The 23,993-nt window shown below is 50.4% G+C and overlaps 1 protein-coding gene across 2 annotated transcripts in view; it reads right to left on the reverse strand.

Moving 5' to 3' along the window:
- Positions 1 to 23,993, reverse strand: part of RABEP1 (rabaptin, RAB GTPase binding effector protein 1) — a 59,843-nt gene that overhangs the window by 21,417 nt on the left and 14,433 nt on the right. For both annotated transcript variants that reach the window (XM_064166417.1, XM_064166416.1), the window contains exons 2-7: positions 12,337 to 12,465; positions 11,051 to 11,254; positions 9,722 to 9,882; positions 8,089 to 8,208; positions 2,402 to 2,537; positions 615 to 793 (exon numbers count right to left, since the gene is read on the reverse strand). In XM_064166417.1, the coding sequence (XP_064022487.1) occupies positions 615 to 793; positions 2,402 to 2,537; positions 8,089 to 8,208; positions 9,722 to 9,882; positions 11,051 to 11,254; positions 12,337 to 12,465 (929 nt within the window). The remainder of the gene's footprint in view (positions 1 to 614; positions 794 to 2,401; positions 2,538 to 8,088; positions 8,209 to 9,721; positions 9,883 to 11,050; positions 11,255 to 12,336; positions 12,466 to 23,993) is intronic.

Genomic DNA, 23,993 nt, shown 5'->3' on the forward strand with positions numbered 1-23,993 from the left:
CCTTCCAGCCTCACCGTGCTGGGATTCTGGAATTCTTAACAGAGATGTTTTGCATTATCGCTGACAGTGACAGGACAAGGAACAACAGGTACAAGCTGGAACCCAGGAATTCCACCTCAGCATGAAGAGACACTTCTTTAAGGTGAAGGTGCTGAAACCCTGGAGCAGGCTGCCCAGATTGGTTGTGAAGTCTCTTTTCTGGAGACTTCCAAAACACACCTGGATGTGTTCCTGTCTGCCCTGCCCTGGGTGACGCTGTTCCGGCAGGGGCGTTGGACTTCAATCTCTGGAGGTCCCTTCCAACCCCTATCATTCTGTGATATCTCCCTCTGAGCTGATCTTCTGGATGTCAGTTATCACTTGTCCATTTATCAATACTGGCACCATCCCCTTCCAAGTTGCTCTGTCTGCTGACAGGGAAACCCTGGCCCACATGGAGAGCCTCTGCTGGAGCTCTCAGCTGTCACTGAGCAGAGAAGGCTGGACACTGTCAGCCCTTAGCTGCTGAGATATTAACACACTTAACCAGCTCCTCTCCAGCTTGGGATCTCCATCCCTGTTCTGCCACATGAATCCAGCCTCACTCAACAAAATGAAGGAAGGCAGCAAGCAACCTGATCCTTTTTTTTCAGCTCCTCGACCTGGCGCAGCTGCTCGGAGGTCAGGACGATCTCCATGCGCTGCATGTCCCTCATCAGCAGGCGCTGGGACTCCAGGAACTGGTCGTTGGCTTTCTGCCAGGTGTGCTTCAGCTGGTTGTGCTGCTGTCTCTCCTGCTCCAAGAGGTGGCAGACTGTTCAAAGAGAAAGGGGTGTTCAGGACATGCCAGCTCAGCACCCCAAAGAGCACTTTCATGAGTAACAGTCGCTGTTGTTCTAACCATGAGAAGCCAAGCTGCGGTCAGCTACTTAGGATCATGGAACTGTTTGGGTTGGAAGAGACCTCTAAGCTCATCCAGTCCAACCATCAGCCCAACACCACCATGGCCACCAAACCATGCCCCCAGGTGCCATGGCTACACCTTTCTTGAACACCTCCAGGGTTGGTGACTCCACCACCTCCCTGGGCAGCCTGTGCCAATCCCTGACCACTCCTGCAACAAAGACATTTTCCCTAATCTCCAACCTAAGCTCCCCTGGTGCAGTTCCAGGCCATCTCTCACATGGACAAAGGCTGAGAGAGCTGGGACTGCCTAGCTTGGAGAAGGGGGATCTGACCAGTGCTTACAGATATCCAAGGGGCGAGGGTCAGAAGGATGGGAAGCAGACTCTTCTCAGTGGCATCCAACAGGACAAGAGGTACTGGGCACGAACTTGAACGTAGGAAGTTCCACCTACATGTGAGGAGAAACCTCTTTATTTGAGGGTGCTGGAGCCCTGAAGCAGGCTGCCCAGAGAGCTGGGGGTGTCTCTGGAGACTTTCAAGACCCGCCTGGGTGTGTACCTTGGGTGATCCTGCTCTGGCAAGGGGGTTGGACTGGATGATCTTCAGAGTTCCCTTCCAACCCCTACCATCCTATGATTTCCTTTCACTCTAAGTAAGATACCTTAACTCACACACTCAGCTCATGGCTGGGGCTGTGTCACTGACAGGTTAAGATTTCCCACCTAGAGAACTAAGGCTGTAACTTCACTCAGGACCTCTAACAGTTATTTTCTTCAGTGCTGGTTTCAAAAGCTTATCTTTAGACTCTTCTTTATTTCAACTGCAGGTTCTCTTTTTCACAGAGATCCTACTCTGTGCTGGCATGCATGTGACAGCAGAAGAGGAAACAGCCTCAAGTTAGCACCAGGGGAGGTTTAGGTTGGACATGAGAAGAAACTCAAAACACTGGAACAGGCTGCCCATGGAGGTGGCTGAATCTTCACCCCTGCAGGGGTTTAAAAGTCACAGAGCTGCAGTGCTGAGGGGCATGGTTTAGCACCAGCCTTGGCAGAGTTAGAGAACGGTTGGACTGAAGGATCTTCAAGGTCTTTTCCAACAGAAACAATTCACTAATTCCATGCACACTCACACATCCTTCCCAGCACCAGGCCCTGAGAACTCCAATACCTGAGGTAGGTGAACCAATATCTCACAGAAATAATTGCAGAACTGCACACAACCCCAAGGCACCAGCAGAAGCCCTTCGAGAAGGGGCAGGCATGCAGCACTCAAAGCACTCAGCAGAAATCCAACAGCATCCCTCACGATCAATGTCTCTGCTGTTCTTCTCCAGCACAACAGACTCCACATTCAACTCTGCTGTCAACATCTTAAGCCTTTTACATTTAATTCTGCTGCTTCTCCCCACAATTGTTTTTTAAAACCCATTTGACTAAGCAGCTGGCAAATATTGAACAGCCTTGCTGGTTTCACACGCCATGGAAGAGAACCAAAAGGATAATTATTAGACAGGTACCTTCATGCAGTTCTTTCCTCAACTTCTCTGCGTCCTCTTGCAGCACTGATTTCTGCGTGTTGAGAACAGCCACATACATCTCTAAGTCTGTCCTGCACGACTTCTCTGCTTCCAAGTAATGGTTCAGTTCTTTAACCTGAGTGAAAGAGAAGGACATCTCAGTCCTCCCATCTCAGCAGGGAACACTCTCAGACATTTCCTTCTGGGTAGAAGTCAGTGTGAGGCATTGAGGTAAGGCGCAGGGGTAGGAGGACACGCTTAGCTCCAGAAATCACACAGATTTGACTTCCAGTGCTTGTATTTATGTCTGAATTCGTTCCTCAGTAACCTTCTGCTAAGCCAGAGCTATCAGTGCCTCACAGCTACAACAGCTGGGTCCCAAACACAAGAGCCAAGAGGCAAATACCTAAGAGCAGACAATGAAGCAAGCCTTTGCCCAAGGCTGAAAAGCCCACAGCTAAGTGCAGTGTGGACCCAGCTCAAAAAAGAGCAGTAAGAGGAGTCAGAAGACATGACTGTGAGGCAAGGTCATCACAGAATGGCTCAGGGTGGAAATGACCTCAGAAATCAACTACTTCAACTCACCTGCCACAGGCAGGGAGTCTCTCAACTAGCCCAGGTTGCTCAAGATCTCATCCAGCTTAGCCCTGAACACCTCCAGGGAGGAGGCAGCCACAACCTCCCTGGGCAGCCTGTTCCAAAGCCTCACCACCCTCACGGGAAAGAACCTCTTCCTCAGCTCCACTCTAGCCCTGCTCTGCTTCAGCTTCAAACCATTCCCCCTTGGCCTGTCTCTGGACACACTCAAGAAAAGCCTCTCTGCAGCCTCCCTGGAGGATCACTTCAGGCACTGGCAGGCAGGTCTAAGGTCCCCCTAGAGTCTTCTCTTCTCCAGGCTGAACACCCCCAGCTCCCTCAGCCTGTGCTCACAGCAGAGCTGCTCCAGCCCTTGGAACATCCTGGCAGCTGAGAAGAGAGAAAAACTGGAGACAGACAAGACAAAACAAGATTCAGACTGCAGAAAGAAAGAAGGATCTGTCAGTGAAAACGGCTATCAGGAACAACTAAATAAACACATCAAGAGTTGTCTGTTTGTTTTAAGGACCAAGACTTGTATTGAACATCCTGCAGAGCCTGCAGATTTCTGCTGAGAGCCTTTCAGACAGGCTCACACAAACAGCTGTGCTGTAGCCATGGATCCTGTCCTGGAGCAAGGAATGGGTGTGCTAGTTTGAAGCTAGCTAGAATGTTTTGGGGAGAAGAACTAGATTACAGGCTGTGAAAGACAAAGAGTGATGTCTACTTCACTCATAGGCTTGCTGAGATGTATAAGAACAAGAATCCAAACATAGATAAGGCACTACTTGTGCCTGGGAGCTCTGAGATGCATTTTTTTCTCTCTAGCCTCTCTGCTATCTCCCTGATTAATCCACTTTGCTTCCTAACCCCCTGGTCGAACCTCCATTCTTCCTTGGGACTGGGGTAAGGTTGAGAGGGGTGGGAGAAGGTGGAAGGGCAGTTGGGAGCCCCTCCTGGGGACTCAGGTTTCTAGGAGGGCTGTTGTGTTTACCTTTTACCTTGTGTATCTCTGTATAGAGCTGTATCTACTGTGAATATCTGCTTGTACACTGAGCTAAGCTGTCAGTATAAAGCTTCATTTAATTTCCAGAGCCCCTGAGTCTACTCTGGGTGATTTCCAAAGTGAGGGGAGGCAGGGAACACCCAAACCATCACATATTTTATTTTGGCACCCAACGTGGGGCAAATTGATTTTGAGTGATTGTTAATTAACTCTGGGAATCAGAATGAAGCTAACAAAGCTATTTTACTTAGTAGGGGCTACTGTGGCCTATTGTCTCCTTTCTGGTGTGTAACTGGCTTAAGGCCCAAATTGGTTACTTTTTGCTTAATCTAATTTTGAGGAAGATCAAAGCTAAACTCACATCCATTTCTTGGAGCTGGGAGGATTTCATCCCTGGCTATGTTGGGTTTAGCATCACTGAATCTTTTACCAGTAACATTACAGGCAATGGAAGTGCTACTTCTTCTGCTTTATCTACAGCTTTAATGAGAGTGATTCTGCCTAAGACCCAAGTGCCTGACCCTTGTTCAGAACTGTGTTCACATCAGACTGGAGTATTTCTGTTTTGTGTGATCTTAGCTCTTGTAATTTTTGATTTAATAATAATTCTAACATTATGTGTGAGAAACTCGAGTGTGATGCCTTTGAGAAGTAAAAAGAAGGGGCCTGTGTTCCAGACAAACAGTAAACAAAGCAGCAATCTAACTGTAAACACTGATAGCTCGGGGGAGGCCAAGGGGGGGTGTGCTAGTTTGAAGCAGGCTAGAATGTTTTGGTGAAAATAACTAGATTATAGGCTATGAAAGGAAAACAATGGTGATGTCTGCTTCCCTCAGAGTCTTGCTGAACACGAAGAAAGTAAACACTAGATAACACACTCACCATTTTGTCTTCACTCTCGGGCTGGGCTTTGAGCTGCATCTCCCTAACCTCACCTGCCACTCACCTTTGCTTCTTAACCTCTTGGCTGAACCTCCATTCTTCCTTAGGTCTGGGGTAAGGTTGAGAGGGGCAGGGGGAAGGTGCAGGGGTGGTTGAGAGCCCCTCCTGGGGACTCAGGTTTCTGGGAGGGGAGTTGTGTTTCTGTATTACTTTTTACCTTGTATATTTTTGTACGTTTCTGTATATATTGTAAATGTCTGCTTGTATATTGTGCTAGCTGTAAATAAATAGCTTCATTTATATTCCCAGAGCCCGTCTGAGTCTAGTCTGGGTACCTTAAGTGTGGGGGGGTGGGTACATCCAAACCACCACATATTTTAATTTGGCGCCCAACGTGGGGCAAATTCATTTGACTGACTGTTAATTAACTCTGGGAATCAGAATGAAGCTAATAAAGCAGCTATTGTACTTGGTGGGGGCTCTTATGTGGTCTAGTTTCTGTTTTCTTGCATTCAATTGGATCAAAGCCCAAATTGTTTCTTACTTTCTTAATGTAGCTTATACAAAGGCTAAAGCTAAAGTCATGACCATTTTCTGGTCCTGGGGTGATCTCATTCTAGGGTATGCTGGTTTTAATGTCACTGAAAATCTTACCAGTAACATTACAGGGGTATGTGCCAATAATTTTACAAGCAATCAAAATACTGCTTTAACTACAGCCCTCATGAGGGTAATTTACCCCCGAACTGAGATGCCGGACCCTTGCAGAGATTTTTACTCAAAGCAAATTGTGGCAGGCCTGGTGTGTGTCATCCTGGCTCTTATAATTTTTTATTTTATAATACTTTTAACATTATGAGTAAAAAATTTGAATGCAGTGCCTTTAAAAACTAGGAAAATTTCTGTCTCAAAAGCAAACGGCTCAGTGTCTCAAAATCAGTGTACGAGTGGGAACCAAAACACAGATAATTTGGGAACACCACCTCCTTCCCAGCCAGGGACACAACAATCTCCTTCCCAGCCAAATTCAGGAGCACAGTCAGGGACAATTTCTCAACAACCACGTTCTCCCCAGCCAGTCTCTGCACCTCCCTCTTCAGATTCTGGGAAAACTGCCAATGCTCCTGACAACAAAGATAATAATGCGTCAGGTTTGGCAGGCATCCCAGGAGTACAGGCTCAAAGTCAGAATGTTCCTAATAACAGCAGCTCAGCCAGTTCGAATCCCCAGCCAGCAGACCAGAACTCTGTTAATTCTAAGGCAGATCAGAACTCACAGAGCCCAAGTCAGACCCCCAATGATTCAAACCCTCCAGCAGACACGTCAAAGTCTGTTGCTGTGCAGGCCTTTTTGGCACCTGCTAAGGCAAAAGCCAAGACACAGCTTTTGACAAAGTGTGATTCAAAGGAAGATGTAAGAGAGGGGACCTCTGGTGAGCAAGAGGAGGAAGAGGAGGCATTTAGTCTGCGAGACCTGGCAAACATGCTGAGATCACAGTACTCAAATGAGAAGAGCACTGTGAGGTTGGCTGCCAAGAAAGAGTTTAAGAGTGTTATGAGAAAGGTCTGTTTCTAGGCCAGGGACAACTAGATCAACAAGAGGAAGAGGAGGAGGATGACATCCAGGACTCCAACGATCCACTCAGAGAGGCAGGGAAGTTAGAAAGGAATACTCGAGGGAATCAGGAGAGCCAATCCTAAGATGGCTGGTGAGATGCTGTACTATTGGTGCCAATGCCCTGCAGGTAGGAGACAAGTCTGCCAAGCAGCTGGGGCCACTCACCAAGGAGAGTGGAGTGGACAAACACCTAGCAAGTCCTCTTGGTAAGGTTAGCTTGTGGACATGCCTCCTGTTGGCTGTGGCTAGGAGATATCCTTCCTGAGATGATCTACCATGGGCAGACAAGAAATGGAACACCATTGAGCAGGGAATTAAGCTTCTGAAGGAGTTTGCTGTGAAGGAAGTGCTCTATGGAGATCATGGGCAGGGTTCTGCACTTTGGCCACAACAACCCCAAGGAGCACTACAGGCTGGGGACTGAGTGGCCTGCTTGTACATTGAGCTAAGCTGTCAATATAAGCTTCATTCAATTTCCAGACCCCCTGAGTCTAGTCTGGATGATTCCCAAAGTGTGGGGGAACACCCAAACCATCACAATAGGCTGAAAGATTTCCTTGTGGCCGTACAGTTTTCTGCTCTGCCGAGGCAGAGATCACAGAGCTTTGATTCTGAAAGAAACAAAACCCTTCAGGCAATTGGCAGCAGGCTCCACAGGGCTCCCGGACAGCACCCGTAGACATCAGAGTGTCTTGAACTCTGAGTTTGGCTCTAACTTGCCACTGCTGGTGGGGATACCTTATCCTGCAGCAGAACACCAACTCTTCTGTCTGTTGGCCCTCTGGCCTTCAAATGGGGAAATGTGACTCCCAGAGAATGGCTCTTGGGAAGCATGGAAGGGGTGAGTGGGTGTAAAAAAAGAGAAAAAAGAAATGTCTTGTTTCACTAATCCAGCTAAAACACCCAGCATGGCAGGACTCCGGCAGATCTGAAGGACATTTTTACAGCACTGCAGATCAAAGTTTGTGCTGAAGACCCTAGAGCAGCCTTTCAGTACTTGAAGGAGCTACAGGAGAGCAGACAAAAAACTTCTGACAAGGGCTGGGAGTGACAGGATGAGGGACAATGGCTTTGAGCTGGGAGAGAGGAGGCAGGGGGTTGGAACTGGATGATCTTGCAGGCCCTTCCAATCCAGCCCACCCAGTCTGTGATTCTATAAAACCATTTACCTTGCTTTCTTTAAGCCCTTTCCAGGAATCCAAGGTTTACTTAAATTTTAAGGTATAAAAATGAAGGTCTCCAGATTACAGACAGGATTAGAAAATGAGATAGAGTCTGGATTGAAGTAGATGAAAACAATTCCACCATGTGCAAATCTTTCTGTGGCTGCCAGCGTGGCGAGAAGCTGAAGGCCAGGAAGTAGAAGAGGAGCACAGCAGCTAGAGCCTTGTGCTGCTGCTAGCAGACCTGCAGCCATGCAGCTGAAGCTAAGCCCAGGTGACAGACACACAGAGATGGCAGAGCACACCCAGATGGGTTACCTGAGCTCCAGAGGGTGCACTGCACATGCAGAGCTTCACATCTCTTTCCCCATTGTAAAATTTAACTGCAGTGGTCTGCATCAGACTAGCCTGATGTAAGACACAAATCACAGCTCCAGCTCACCTTTGATGCCTCTAACTCTTTGATCTTTTCTTCAGCTGCTGTCAGTTTCTCCTTGAGTGCTGCAATCTCTTTCTCCATAGGCATCACAACCGAACGCAGCTTCTCGGCGTCTTCCTGGGCCTGAGGTCAACACAAGAAGTGAGTCAGAGCCCAGCAGGGTGTGCAGCCAGGCAGGGCCCACTGCAGGGGATTTGTATAAAGTCTCCTTGACAACAGAATTAGCTGCTTCGACTTCCACATCCCAGACATGTCAGCCTGGAGAAGAAAAGGCTCAAAGGAGACCCTAGAGCAGCCTTCCAGCACCTGAAGGGGCTCTAGGAGAGCTGGGGAGGGACTTGTGACAAGGGCTGGGAGTGACAGCACAAGGGACAACGGCTCTGAGCTGGGAGAGGGAGACTGAAGATGAGGAAGAAATTCTTGAGAGTGAGGGTGGAGAGACACTGGCACAGGTTGCCCAGGGAGGCTGTGGCTGCCCCCCCCACGGCAGCGTTCAAGGCCAGGCTGGATGAGGTCCTGAGCAAGCTGTGGTAGTGGGAGGTGTCCCTGCCTGTGGCAGGGGCTGGGACTGAGTCGTTAGCCCTCAACCTCCCTCTCTTTACTTATTTTAAAGAACTCTTTGCAGTGTGTTGCACCCGGTGTTAAACTCCAGCTTTTAACCCATCAGTAGAAGCTAGAGTAACTTTTCTGTCCTGTGGAATTCAACACAGTTTTACCTTTCCAGTTGTCTGGAGCCATTCAGAACCTGCCTCGACATGGTCACAGACTCATAGAATGGGCTGGGTTGGAAGGGACCATAATGATCATTCAATTCCAACCCCCTGCCATGGGCAGAGACACCTCCCACCAGCACAGCTTGCTCAAGGCCTCATCCAGCCTGGTCCTGAACACCTCCAGGGAGGGGACAGCCACAGCCTCCCTGGGCAACCTGTGCCAGTGTCTCCCCACCACTCTTCCAGCTCAAAGTCCTATCACTCTGAAGTCCCTCTCCAGCTCTCCTGGAGCCCCTTCAGGCACTGGAAGGCTGCTCTAAGGTCTCCCTGGAGCCTTTTCTTCTCCAGGCTGAACAGCCCCAGGTCTCACATCTGCTTACAGAATGAGTGCTGCTCCCTGGGTCTGCCCTTGAAGGTAATCACTGAAACCCCTAAAGTGAGGCTGAATTTGCTCCTGAATGACATGAGTGTATCTGTCCCACCAGAGAACGCTACATAAGCATTCCCACGGGCAAGCAGTGCCACAGTATCACATTTCCCGTATTAAAGTGTTACTCAGGACCCCTCAAGAGATGTGACACTGAAAATCTTTATTTTCTTCTTTTTGCCAGCTTAATTTGCCTGTCAAAGAGCAACGGTTTACACCTTACCACCTTGTATTTGCTCATCACTTCATCAGCACCAGACACCCAAGGGGCTTCTGCTCAAGCAACCCTTGCTTTCCCTGCAGGACTGCTCTCAGTCTCCCCATCCCCCAGCCTGCACTGACAAGGACTACCCAGCAAATACCTTTATGGATTCAAACACAAGATGAGGTCATGGTGACTTCCATCAGCAAACAGCTGAGCACTGGCAGTCTGAGGAATTACAGCAGGCCACAGCAATGAACTCGTGCATAACAAGAGGCCTCGAAGCAGCCCTACCTTCTTCATTTCATTCTCCAGGTTCTCCTCCTCCTGCCCCTCCGACAGGCGCCGCCGCAGCTCTGCTATCTCCCGCTCCACGTTCTCACGGTACTGGTTCCACTGTGCTCGCTCCTGCTCCAGCCTGTGGTGGTACTGGAGCTCGTAGTCACGAACAGTCTCTACAACACAGCATTTCCAAAACCTATTTTCAATCTAAAGAAAAAAACTTTAGGAGCTCCATCTCCAACCAGTCAAGGATTTACCGTAATTAGCCAACGGCAAACCCTCCCTTTGACTCCTCAGTCCTCAACTACACAAGCGGAAATCCAGAGGAGCTGCAGCTCAATTTGTACCATCACTAGAGCACAAATAACCAAGCCCCCAAACTGTGCAACTGCACATCTCAGAGCAGCCTTACACATCTAACACCCTGTTTAGCAGCACTCTTTGTACCTCCAGGCACATCAACCAAACAAGCTACCCAAATGCTATTTAATTAGCCCAAAGTGCAGAAGGAACCAGAACTTCCCACACTTCCCTGCTATTAATCATGCCTCTGCAGGTAAGGAGCCACCTTTGTCTAGATGGGGACAGCAGCTGGCACAACTGAGCCTTGATCTAGCTTCATCTCTCTATGTAGATCATAAACAAACTGAGCTTTGTGTACTCAGTATACAGAAAGATTTGTTTTCTCAGGGGGACAAGGATAATCAGGTGATGGAACAAACTGCCTCCAGCCTGTTGGCTCAGGATGGTGTGATCCTGTTTGTGAACCTTGAAGAAAAGCAGGCAGGAATAGCAGCAGCCCTCCCCCAGCTCACACCCTGCTCTTTGTTCCCTGCACAGAGCTGCTCTCAGACACACAGACAGCCGTGGGACATGTGAGCATGGCAAAGGATGCGGCACTGAGCAGCACTGAGAGTCTCCAGCCTGGGGAGAGGCCGTGGGATAGCGCTGTGGGGACACCTGTCTGACCGCAGAGCTGTGTTCAGCCAGGAGAGCAGAGCCACGCTGGCAGTCTGGAGCCTTTCCTGGGCCTGGCAGATTAGCTGTGACATCCTTATCTTCACAGCAAGGTGCAGTACTGCAAGCACAGGCCCTCAAAAACGCTGTACCTGTGTGGGAGTTCCCACTGCCATGACTCCTCCTGAAATCCAATCCTCCTCTTCACAGAAAAGAGCCACCAAGCTGCTCCCACACGCTCAAACTACAGCTCCCCTCTCACTTCCACAGCCACGGAAGCAGCTGTCCATACTCTGTGCAAGGGCAGGTACAAACCACCGAGCACCTCCTAAAGAGATGTCTGGCTCCAGCAGCAGCAGCAGCAGCAGCCTTCCTGCCTCTTACCTTTCATAATAGCCTGTAAGGAAGCTACTTCCTCTTGCCACTGCCTCTTCACCTCATCGATAGCTTCCTGCTTTGTCGTCTCAGATACCGTAGCTATGGCTTTGATGTTCTCCATTTCTGCGTGCGCTTCCATCAGCTGGGTCCGCAGCTGCCCCAGGTCATCCTGGGCTGCCTGCAGCACTGCATTTTGTCTTTTGAGGTCCTCTGAAAAGCAGTATTGTTTAAAGTTAGGTGGGTTCATAAATTCAGCAATGGCAGGGCCAGCAGGAGTAAGGAAGTGACTGTGCTCCTGTGCTCAGTGCTGCTGAGCAGGTCCAGAGAAGGTCAACAAAGCTGGGAAAGGGTCTGGAGAACAGGGCTAGGGAGGAGCAGCTGAGGGAGCTGGAGGTGTTCAGCCTGGAGAAGAGAGGAGACCCCATTGCTCTCTGTGACTAACTGAAAGGAAGCTGGAGTAAGGCGTTGATCTTTTCTCTGACAACAAGACAAGAGGAAATAGTCTTAAGCTCTGCAAGGGAAGGTTCAGGTTGGATATTAGGAAGTATTTCTTTGCTGAAAGAGTAGAGGGCTATTGGAACAGGCTGCCCAGGGAGGTGGTGGAGTCACCATTCAAGAGATGAGTAGATGCAGCACTCTGGGACATGGTCTCCTGGCCATGGAGGTGCTGGGCAGGAAGCTGAACCTTTAAGATCTTAGAGGCTTTTCCAACCTCACTGATTCTATGCTCCTAAGAGCAGCTACAGTGACTCTGGCAAAGAACAATGCTGTAGGACAGGGGTGAAGGAAGCACTGATCCTGCAGCCTCTACTCACAAAAGCTGAACTAAAGGGCATCTTTAGGGAACAGGACTTCTTCACTTTGCCTGCCCCTGTACACAGGAACACATCCAGGCAGGTCTGAATGACTGTGGAGATGGAGACTCCACCACATATCTGAGCAGTCTGCCCCAGGGCTCTGTCACCCTTAAATAAATGAAGTCCCTCCTCGTATTCAGATGGAGCTCCTCATGTCCCAGTTTATGCCCACTGCTCCTTGTCCTATCACTGGACACCACTGAACAAAGCCTGGCCCCATCCTCCCAACACCCACCCTTGAAGCATTGATGCCACTCAGCCTTTTCTTTTCCAGACTAAAGAGTCCCCCCTTTCTCAGCCTTCCCTTATCAGTGATGCTCCAGTCCCCTCACAGGAAGCAGTATTTGGTGTTCCAAAGGTTATGCTCCATACAGGAATTATTTAAACATCAAAGTTTAATAAATCTCAGAATAATTCCAAGAACTGAGCACTTACCTTCCTTAGCCAAGTACAGCTCCTTAAATTTGGCTCTCTTTTGATTGAATTCTTGCTCGAGTTGCTGCTTTGTGCGCAGGAATTCTGCATTGACCTTTTCCAACTCAGCCACCCGCTGCAGAAGAGCAACTGAAAAGAAAGCAGCAGATCAGGCAGGTCACCAACAGGTAAGGTGCCCCAACGCTGCAGGCTCCAGCTCTAGGGATTAGCCTTTCTGAAACATCTTTACTCATTAGCTCAGCTATTGCCCCACCATACATCCGGACAAGCAGTTGGAGTCCTTTAAGCACCAGAGGAAGTTTCCTTAGCCTGGAGCATCAAACTTCAATCAGACATCTTCACAGCACAGAGTACCGCCAACTCTGCAGCAAAGGAGCAATCTCCCAGAGGAAATCACAACGGAAAGGACCTCTGGAGATCATCCAGCCCAACGCCCCTGCGAAAGAGGGCACCCACAGCACAATGCCCAGGGGGGTTTGGAAACTCTCACACAGGGACACTCCACAACCTCTCAGGGCAGCCTACTCCAAGCCTCCAGCACCCTCACACCAAACAACTTTCTCTTCGTGTTGAGTTGGAACCTTCTGGGTTCCAGCTTCTACCCACTGTCCCTTGTCCTATCACTGGGTACCACCACAAAGAGCCTGGCCCATTCATCTTGACCCTCACCCCTCAGATATTTATAGACATTGATAAGATCCTCCTCTCAGCCTTCTCCTCTCATCAGACACCCCCAGGTGTCACACAGTGCAGACACAAATACAGACCCAGCTCAAGTCTCTGCAAACTCAACACACTTCTCTCCAAAAGCAAGTAGGGAAAATAGAGCCCAAAGGCTACAGGGCTTCAGCATCAACCATTTGGAGTGACAGAGGGGCAGATCCAGAGTTTGCAGTGGTAAAACACTGGATGGTCACTGGCACTGGGGCAGTTGCAGTGATTTGCAGTACCAGGTGACTTAAAAGCAGACAGAAACTACAGGAACTTTTAAAAGTAGAGGCATGTTTTAGTGATTTCTGGGCATGAGGGCGTCTGCTGCTAATGCAGGACATGATCTGGTCAAAACCCTATCAGTTCAAAGAACTGAGGAAATTCTAATGTTGCTTTTTCAACTGAAATCCTCATTTTGTCTCCTTTTAAATACCAAAAGATTTGTTTTGCTGGCCAGCAACCCCTGCACTGCAAAGCCAACTGCACAGAATTATCCTGGGGGCAACTCCAGTATTCCAGCTCTGGTGCCTACAGCACGAGGACACTGAACTGTTGGGGTGAGTTCAGTGGAGGCCACAAAGATGGTCAGAGGGCTGGAGAACCTCCCCTGTGGGAACATGCTGGGAGAGTTGGGGCTGTTCAGCCTGGAGAAGAGAAGGCTCCAGGGAGACCTCAGAGCAGCCTTCCAGTGTCTGAAGGGGCTCCAGGAGAGCTGCTTTTGCTGAGGATGAAGACAAGAGGACATTAGGAGAGCAGAAATCTCAAGTGCTTCAAGCTGAGGGAATAACAGACTTGTCTCTTTAAATCCTCCCCCCAAAGAGGAAGAGGGATGGCAGTCATCAAGCAGGCAATGCAGCTGCAGCAGCTACATTTGTACAGAATCCCCCTCTCTGCAGCCTTCCAGATGTAAGTAAAAGGGAATCAGCACTCAAGCCCCACCAGAACTGAGCTCTGGCAGCTGTCAGGACAGCTGGAGGTACCTAAACACTCAGCAGTTTAAGACCTCATTTCAGGTCGTGCATCACTGCGAGTACCAGAAGAAACTTCTTCACTGAAAGGGTTCTCAAAGCCTGGCACAGGCTGCCCAGGAAGGTGGCTGAATCCCCCTTCCTGGAGAGGTTTCAAAGAGGCAGAGATGTGGTGCTGAGGGGTGTGGTTCAGCCCCAGAACAGCTAGAGAACAGCTGGACTCCATGATCTTGAGGGTCTTGTCCAGCCAAAGCAATCCCATAACTGTGACTATGCTGACACCATCCCTCCATTCAGCTACTCAATGGGAAGTGTTTTCACCTCCCACGCTGGCAGCTGGGCTCAGGCCAGGCCTCAACACAGCCCCACTGCAGGGACACAAAGCACACAAACTGCAAGGGCTCTGAAACACAGGCACAGAAGATGAGAGCAGCAGAAGGCTTATTTTGTAAGACAGCAGAACAACTCCCTCCTTTCTAGTAGGTGATTAGGCTTAAACGACAAAATCCTCCTCCTCTCTGAGGGTGCACACGATGGCAGACAGACACCTGGTCACAGAATGGGTTGGAAGGGACCTTAAAGCTCAGCCAGTCCCAACCCCCTGCCATGGGCAGGGACACCTCCCACCAGCACAGGTCGCTCAGGGCCTCATCCAGCCTGACCTTGAACACTTCTAGGGAGGGGGCAGCCACAGCCTCCCTGGGCAACCTGTGCCAGTGTCTCCCCATCCTCGCTGTCAATTTCTTCCTAATCTTCAGTCTAAACCTGCCCTCCTCAAGCTTCTGTCCACTGCTTATCCTGTCACTCCCAGCCCTTGTCGAAAGTCCCTCGCCAGCTCTCCTGTAGCCCACTCCAGTCTCAATCTCTTTTCTTCCATCTCAAAGCAAATGGAAGTATGAGCCCAAATCCAAGCTGCCAGATGCCGGTATCCGTGAGCTGCACGCTCCAGATGAAAGTCCTCCTGGAGCTGCACTGGAGTCAGTAGCAGGGAATGGGCTGATTCATGCATTTTCTGTTCTACTTTTGTCATTTATGGCTTGCTGCTTGCTCTGGATTTAGGTCTACCTCAGCCCAAGTCTGTTACAGAGCTGAAAAAGAAAACCTGATTTGCCATCAGAGGCTCTCGGCTTGCACAGGCTCCCCAAAGTGCAGCCTCTCCGCAGCGACAGGGCACACGACCCTGGCAGTGCTGCTGCCCCTCTGCTCCTGCTTGCAGGCACTCAGGCCCAGATATCAATGGTTAACAACACCAGGCCAGCACACAGCAAACAGCCCCAGAGATGGGCAGCTCTGGTGGAGCTCACCCAGCTGAGACTGGATCTGGCTCAGCACATGAGATGACAGCAGGCATAGGACGTGCTGCGGCTCCTAACAGCAGCAGTGTGCAAGACCCAGTTCCCCAAGCAGGGCCCAAACTCACCAAGAACCAAATCCTGAGACCAAATTTCCATGGTCTGACATAGCACTGAGAGGAATTCAAACAGCTTTAAATGAAGGGTGATACTGACAACCCAAAAACAAACAAGAAGTCACAGGATCCCAGAACCCCAGCACAGAAGGGTTGGAAGGCACCTCTGGAGATTGCCCAGTCCAACCCGCTGCTCAAGCAGGGCAGCACAATGCCCACAGGGTGTTGGAAGCTCTCCACACAAGTACACTCCACAGCCTCTCTGGGCAGCCTGCTCCAGGCCTCCAGCACCCTCACAACAAACAACTTGCTCCTCTTCTTCAGGTGGAACCTCTTGAGTGCCAGTTTGTGCCCCTTGCTGCCCCTTGTGCTGTCCCTGGGCACCACTGACAAGAGTCTGGCCCCAGCCTCTTGCCCCCCACAGCTCCTTTAGCTCTTGCTGAGCATAGCTCAGATGCCCTCTGGGGCTGCTCTCCTGCAGGCTCTCAGCCCCAGGGCTCTCAGCCTTTGCTCCTCACAGAGCTGCTCCAGGCCCCTCAGCAGCTTTGCAGCCTCCCCGAGACTCTCTCCAGCAGTTCCCTGTCCCTGCAACTGGGGAGCCAGAACTGGACCCAGCACTCCAGATGAGGCCTCCCTGGGACTGAGGGGAAGGAGAACCTCCCTCGACCTGCTGGCTACACTCTTCTTCTTGCACCCCAGGAGACAAGTGACCTCCTTGGCCAGAATCCCTCTGGGCAATAATAGATGACCTCTTTTTTCCAGGCTGTTTTGGCAGACAGAGGAACTCAGTGACTTCCTTTCTTTCTAACAAGGCTCACAGATTTTGCAGAGCCCCTGGAGGTCAGAGCCAGGCTCCCCATGTCCCCAGCTGTTCAGCACACAGTGATGTGCATTACTCAGTGGGCAGACCTGAAAAGAAGGGCAGCAAAGTTCACTTCGGAGAGGACAGGAGAAGCATGGAACTGCAGTAGGGAAAGAAACTTTCAACCTTCTCTGAATGCTCTACACAACAAGAGCTCAGCTCAAGGACAGCAGAGGAGCAACCATGCATTTCTGATGTGCACAATACCTGAAGGGGCTCCGGGAGAGCTGGGAAGGGACTTTTGACAAGGGCTTGGAGTGACAGGATGAGAGGGAATGGACTGAAGCTTGAGGAGGGCAGGCTATTTTGGAGTGCTGCCTCTAATTGTAAAAGCAATGCCACAAAGCTTTCTACTTGGCATGGGAAGTGTCAAGTGTGACATCAAGAGTTGAGTCCTACGGAGCTGGAATGTGGAGCACAGAGCAGCTAAATAAATATACAGAAAATATTTTTGGGGAGAAAATAAATTAATTAAGATAAAAATTTAAAAATCCCTTTAACATTCTTCTCTCACCTTCCCTCTCCTTCTTCCCCTGCCATGATTGCAGAAGCATGGAGAAATGGGAATATCTGGCTGCCCACTTCTCTTCTTACTTCTTAGGAGCACTAATTTTCATCTATCATGACATGGAACAGGCTGCCCAGAGAGGTGGTGGAGTGCCCATCCCCAGAGGTGTTCCAGAAATGTGTGGAGATGGCACTCAAGGACATGGCTTAGTGGCCATGGTGGTACTGGGCTAAGTAATCTTAGAGGCCTTTTCCAAGGCGAGCAGCTCCGTACTCACTGTTGAGTGACAATTAAGCTCCTGTTTGATCACAGGGACAGCCTCCACTAGAGCAGGCTGCTCACAGCCTGGGCTAGAATATCTCCAGGGACAGGCCTCAACCACCTCCCTGGGCAATCTCTTGCAGTGTTCCAGCAGCCTCCTGGTGCAGAACTTGTTCCTCACATCCACTTTCAACCTGCTCTGCTCTCATTTCAAACCACTGCCTTCATCCTGGCCCTGCAGGCCTCTGCAAACAGTCCCTCTGCAGCACTCTTTCAGCCCCTTCAGGTACTGGGAGGCTGCTGTTAGGTCTCCCTGGAGTTTTCTTTTCTCCAGGCAAGTCCTGCCCCAAGAGTTATATTCAGACTGCAAAAAACATTCTTTTCTGGAAGCAGGACCCCTCAGAGCAGAGGTTCTGCAGCAGGCACCCAGAAACAAAGGAACAGAGGATGGGTCTTTCGATATGCACATTGAACGTGGAGAAGAGGAGGCTGAGGGGAGACCTCATTACTCCCTACACCCCCCTGAAAGGAGGCTGGAGCCACGTTGGAGTTTGGTTCCTTCTACCAAGTACGCAGTGATAGGACAAGAGGAGATGAGCTTAAGTTGTGCAAGGTAAGGTTAGGTTAGAGATAAAGAAAGATTTCTTTGCTGCAAGAATGGTCAGGGACTGGCACAGGCTGCCCAGGGAGGTGCTGGAGTCCCCATCCCTTGGAGGTGTCCCAGAACCATGTGCCCATGGCACCTGGGGACATGGTTTAGTGGCCACAGTGGTGCTGGGCTGTTGGACTGGATGAGCTGAGAGGCCTTTTACAACCCAAAGAGTTCTGTGATTCTGTAACTCCTGACAGGAGGCAGAGGCTGCTTTCTTTCCAAGGAGCAAACCCTGCCCTTGCACACAGATTCTTAGACCAAACTGAAGTAAAAAAAAAAAGGAAGAAAAGAATTTTTGGTTCCTCCCAAGCTTGCATTTGAAAGCATCATGGATGTTATCGACCTGGACAAATGGGTACAGCTTCCTGGCCAGCACAGGCTTGTACTTTTACACACAGTTCTACATGAATCATAGACTCCTTAAGGCTGGAAAATCTCCCCAAGTTCATCAGATGCGACCATCTGCCCTCCAGCTCTGTGAGCACTAGACCATGTCCCAGGGTGCCACATCTCAGTTTTTTAACACCTCCAGAGACAGTGACTCCATCACCTCTTGGAGACAGAGAATTATACCAGGCTCTCACCTGCCACCTTTGTTTTCTGAGTGAATAAATCCCTATGGACTGTCACACCTCTTTCTCCAGAGGACTTCCCTGAACGCAGCGATGAGAACTAAGCTACAGCAAAGAATCACAGAATCATAGAATCACAGAATCAATCAGGTTGGAAGAGACCTCCAAGATCATCCAGTCCAACCTAGCACCCAGCCCTAGCCAGTCATCTGGACCATGGCACTAGATGCTTCACCCAGTCTTCTCTTTAACACCTCCAGGCATGGTGACTCCACCACCTCCCTGGGCAGCCCATTCCAATGCCAATCACTCTCTCTGACAACAACTTCCTTCTCACATTCAGCCTGAACCTCCCCTGGCACAGCTTCAGTTCTGTTGCTGGCTGCCTGGCAGCAGAGCCCAACCCCACCTGGCTACAGCCTCCCTGCAGGCAGCTGCAGGCAGCAATGAGCTCTGCCCTGAGCCTCCTCTGCTGCAGGCAGCACACCCCCAGCTCCCTCAGCCTCTCCTCAAAGGGTTTGTGTTCAGACAACCAAACAAAAATAATAACAAGATCAAAGCCCCTGCCCTGCAGCGGTGCCGTGGCAGCCATGCTGCTGCTTGCCAGCATTGCCACCAGGCAGCAGCTCTGCAGAAGTGCCTCCTGGGCAGTTCCCCATTCCAGGCAGTGCTGCTTTCAGAGATGTTCTTGCATTCAGCCAACAGTTTCCAGTCTCTTGCACAGCTGAGGGTTACAGAGACCTGGGGTGCTGGCTGACAGCTGATGGCAAGCCAGTGTGTGCCCACTTTCAGGGCCCACCTGGGCATGTTCCTGTGTTCATCTGCTTTAGGTGATCCTGCTCCGGCAGTGGGGTTGGACCTGGTGCCCTCCCAACCCCCAGCACTCTGTGATTGTGTGAGAAGCTCTCCTGTGTACATACCAAGACTCATTCATATCCTCAGCATTGCTTTAATCAGGAAGAATGAAGTCAACACTTCAGAGGGACTTGCTTTAAAGTACTGTTGGAGGGGAAGATGTGGCTCAGCTGGAGGTCTGGTTATAGGCTGAAGGAACTCCTCTGAGTGTCTGCTTAAAATACCCTGCAGTGAGTATTTGGCTTAGCAGCTAATGAGGCAGGACAGCCAGAGGCAGCGGCAGGAACGGCAGCAGTGGGTGAGTGCTGGCAGCATGACAGGTGCATTGTTTGAGCTTAGATGGATGAAATGCTCAGAAGGCTCTGCCAAGGGGATGAAGGCAGGCTGTGACTGCAGGGGATGTAGATCTACCTAGCCTAGCTTTGAGCTGCTGGTGGCGTAATCGCAGCAGCAATGACCCTGGGCACAAGCTCTGAACCCTTCTGGATGCATCTGACCCACACTTGGATGCTTTGCCTCTCTGAGTCTTGCACTGCCACCACCGTGCTCTTGTTTGCTCAAGTGGTGACTGCTTTGGGTGAACAGGCAGCCTGTAGAGTAAATAACCTCCTCAGCAACCCAACAAGTCGTGGAGCTTTTTTCCTGCAGGCTTCTAAAGCTGATCCTCTTGGACAGAGCAGTTCTAAACGACAAACTGAATAAGCAAGGAGAATAAAACCCAAGCAGTGAGGGAGCAAGGAGAATGCTGCTGGTGGTGATGGGGCTGGGAACTCAGCACTCTCCTTCTGTGTCACAGAATCGCACAACAGTAGGGGTTGGAATGGACCTCTAAAGATCATCCAAGCCCAACCCTCATGCCAGAGCAGCATCACCCAGGAGCACCACTGTGTACCCCTGACACAGAAGATAAAGGTTAGAAGGAGTAAACTGGCCTGCTCGCCTTGAGCAGCATCTGTACAGAAGCAGAGCAAATTAGAGCAAAGAAGTGAAAGCAGTCTGTGCCAAGACAGGCAGCACCTCACTCTTAGCCAATAAGGATGTTAAAAACAGTATTTTATCCAACCATTGTATTCCACAGCCTGTCGAGTTACTACAATTTGTAGAGTGGCATACAAAAAGACTGCTGCTCTAGCACTAAAAGGGCTTCAGCTGCTACAGCATCCACACAGCCTTGTGCTGCTGGTTTTGTCCAACCCAACTACAACAGTGACATGAAAGGCTCCAGAGACAGAAACTCCACAGCCTCCCTGGGCAGCCTGCTGCAGGGCTCCAGCACCCTCACAGTAAAGAAGCTCCTTCTCAGGCTTAGATAAAACTTCTTCTGTTCAAGTTTGTGCCCAGTACCTCTCATCCTCTTCACTGGGGACCACCAAGAAGAGTCTGTCTCCCTTCTGACCCTCATCCCTTAGATATTTGTAATCATTCTTAAGGTCCCCCTCCTCAGCCTCCTCCTCTCCAGGCTGACCAACCCCAGCTCTCTCAGCCTTTCCCCACATGAGAGATGCTCCAGGCCCCTAAGCTTCACAGTAGTTCTTCATCCTCCTTGAGTGGTGGGGTGCCCAGAACTGGCCTTATTAGTACAGAGTAGAGGGGGAGGAGAACCTCCCTTGACCTGCTGGCCACACTTCTCTTAATGCACCCCAGGATGCCATCAGCCTTCTTGGTCACAGTGACACTGCTGGCTCACGGACACTCGTTGTCCACCAGGGCTCCCAGGTCCTTCTCAGAGCTACTGTCCAATGGGTCAGCCCCCAGGTTGTACTGCTCCACAGGGTTGTTCTTCCCCAGATGCAGCAGCCCACAGTTGCCCTTGCTGAATTCCACTGGGTTTCCCTGCTTTGCCCAGTTCTCCAGCCTGGCCAGGCCATGCCATGCCGGATGGCAGCAGAGCCTTCTGGCCTGTCAGGCACTCCTCTCAGCCTGGTGTCATCAGCAAACGTGCCCAGCTTTGCCACATCCCATCATGTGGTATGCCACAGCCACGAAACCAGAGTAGGATTAGAGCCCTTTACGTGGCAGCTCCACCTGATGGTGAGGCTTGCACTGCACCTTGCCTGGTAAGAAAAGCAAAAACTCCAGTGGCAGCTGTTGTGCCTTTGAGGACACCACCAGAATCCTGCTCTTCTGCCCAAACCAGAGCACTTCAGATGGACAGACACGTAGGGAGAGATCCTGAAAGGAACCTTACCACACAGGGGACCTCTCAGACAATTCCTCACTCTGAACACAGCAGAAATGCTGTCTTCAAATGCAAACATTTGCAAAGCCAGACAACCAACTCAGGACTGATCCTCTTTCAAGAGAGTTTAATTGCTGAGTCACTTTCAGTGGGAAGGCAACACATCAACAAATCCCTTTTCCTCTTTATAATGTGTTTATCTCCTCACCTACAGACTCATTAAAGGTTGTCCTCTTTGGAGGAAAAAAGTGAATAAAGGATGACTCAGCTCCCAGGGAAAGAGATAAACACCAAGACAAGCCTACTGTGTTGTTCTCTTGTTTGAAGTAATTTCATACATTAAAAAAAGCCATGCCATTAATTCCCAATTTCCCCCAGACACCACTAGCCTGAGACCTCCTGGAGTTTTCTATTTCTCCTAGGGACAGCTGAGGTGGGGCTCAGAGAGCATTCAGCTCCAGAGCATCCCAAGTACTCAGTTTCACAGAACCACAGAACACATCAGGCTGGAAGGGACCCTCAAAGTTCATCTTGTCCCATGCCCCTGCAGATAGCAGGGACACTTCCAACTAGAGGAGGCTGGCCAGGGACACAGTCAATCTGATCTTGAATGCCTCCAGGGATGGGGGCTCCACCACCTCCCTGGGCAGCCTGTTCCAGTGTCTCCCCACCCTCACTGTGCAGAACTTCCAATCTAACTCAGTCCTGTTCCAGTTTCAAACCACTGCGCCTCAGTCTATCCCCATAGGCCCTTGGAATCAGTCCTTGTCCAGCCTAACTGTGGGTGCCCCACAGATATCAAAATGCAGCTCTAAAGTCTCCCTGGAGCCATCTCTTTTCCAGGCTGAACAACCTCAACTCTCAGTCCATAGTAGCTCATATCTGTCAGCACCCCCAAGTCCTTTTCTGCAGGGCTGCTCTCAGTCTCATCTCCCCCCAACTTCTGAGCAGAAAGAACAAGTTAGTAAGGACCTAGCACTCCTTAAAATTCACAGGAAGGTAACAAAACTGAAATACTCGATTAGAGTGATAAGCACAGAGCTAGATCAAGACCAGAGTGCAGAGGAAACCAAAAAGTCACTGCCTGAAAATTACCTGAGCAATGGCTTCTTGCGTTTGCTGTTGGTACAGCAAGGAAAGTGCCACCTAAAGCAGCTGGTACAGGTGCAAGGAAACTGCCACCTAAAACAAGTCAGCATATTTCTGGACAGTGATGGTGCTCCCATCCTAAGAAGGACATGAAACCATTGGGAGTAAGGCCAGAGAAGGTCACAGAGATGACCCAAGGGCTGGAGCAGCTCTGCTGTGAGCACAGGCTGAGGGAGCTGTGGGTGTGCAGCCTGCAGAGGAGATGACTCCAGGGGACCTTAGAGCTGCTGCCAGTGCTTGAGGGGATCCTGCAGGAAGGCTGCAAAGCGACTTTTCATGAGGGTGTCCAGGGACAGGACAAGGGAGAATGGTTTGGAGCTGAGGCAGAGGAAAAAGTTCTTCAGTGCAAGGGCGGTGAGACTCTGCCACAGGGTGCCCAGGGCTGCCTCCTGCCTGGAGATGGTTCAAGGCCAAGCTGGATGAGGCCTTGGGCAGCCAAGTCTAGCTGAGAGGTGCCCCTGTCCATGGCAGGGAGGCTGGAAGAGATGATCCCTTGAGATCCCTTCAGCCTAAGCCATTCTCTGATTCTATGAATTCCAGAAGCTGACACAATCAATAGCAAGAAAACAGAGTGCTGTGTGTGCAGCTACCTGACAGCACAACTGCACTGCTGTGAGTCCCAGAGCCCCTCCACATCTGAGCCAGCATGTGCTCACCTGGCCACGGCCACCTGCATCCTCATCAGCTATGGAGTGGCAAGAAGGAGCAGGGCAGGGACTCTGCACTGGAGAGGACACACCTTGAGGACTGGGATTAGTTCCGGGCCACTCACTCCAACACTGAGGGGCTGGAGCAGATCCAGAGAAGGGCAACAAAGCTGGGGAAGGGTCTGGAGAACAGGGCTGGGGAGGAGCAGCTGAGGGAGCTGGAGGTGTGCAGCCTGGAGACCTCACTGCTCTGTGCAGGCCCCTGAAAAGAGTTTGGAGTGAGGTGAGGGTCGGGCTCTTGTGCCGAGGAAATTGCCTCAGGTTGCCCCAGGTGAGGTTTAGGTTGGACATTAGACTACCTTTCTTCACTGAAAGGGTTCCCAAAGCCCGGCACAGGCTGCCCAGGGTGGTGGCTGAATCCCTATCCCTGAGAGGGTTTCAACGCAGCAGAGATGCTGTGCCAAAGGACAGGGATTAGCATCAAACTTGGTAGAGTTAGGGAATGGTTGGACTTGAAGATCTTGAGGGTCTTTCCCAACTGCAACGAGGCTATGACTGTCTGTGTTTTGAGGTGAGTGTGAACATGCACCCCAAAAGGGAACTAACAGCCCTTTCCCCCTGTGCTTCCCACCCCTTCCTAAACAATTTGCTGAGACACGCTGGTAAGAGAGGACAACATGAGAAAGGAAGGAAGGTGAACCTTCAAGAAGCAGTAGCTTAAAAGTGTTGCAGGCAGAAAACCCTGGTGCCTGAGAGCAACCACTTAAAGGACATAAATCTTAAATGGCCTGGAAAATGTTGTTGCCAGATGTATTTATAGGGATACTGTGATGATAAATCCAGTAAGATGAGTGGTAAAAGAGGACTGAGATCTTTATTTGATAA

The sequence above is a fragment of the Pogoniulus pusillus genome, chromosome 27 (assembly GCF_015220805.1).
Source record: "Pogoniulus pusillus isolate bPogPus1 chromosome 27, bPogPus1.pri, whole genome shotgun sequence".
In the NCBI taxonomy this organism is placed as follows: domain Eukaryota; kingdom Metazoa; phylum Chordata; class Aves; order Piciformes; family Lybiidae; genus Pogoniulus; species Pogoniulus pusillus.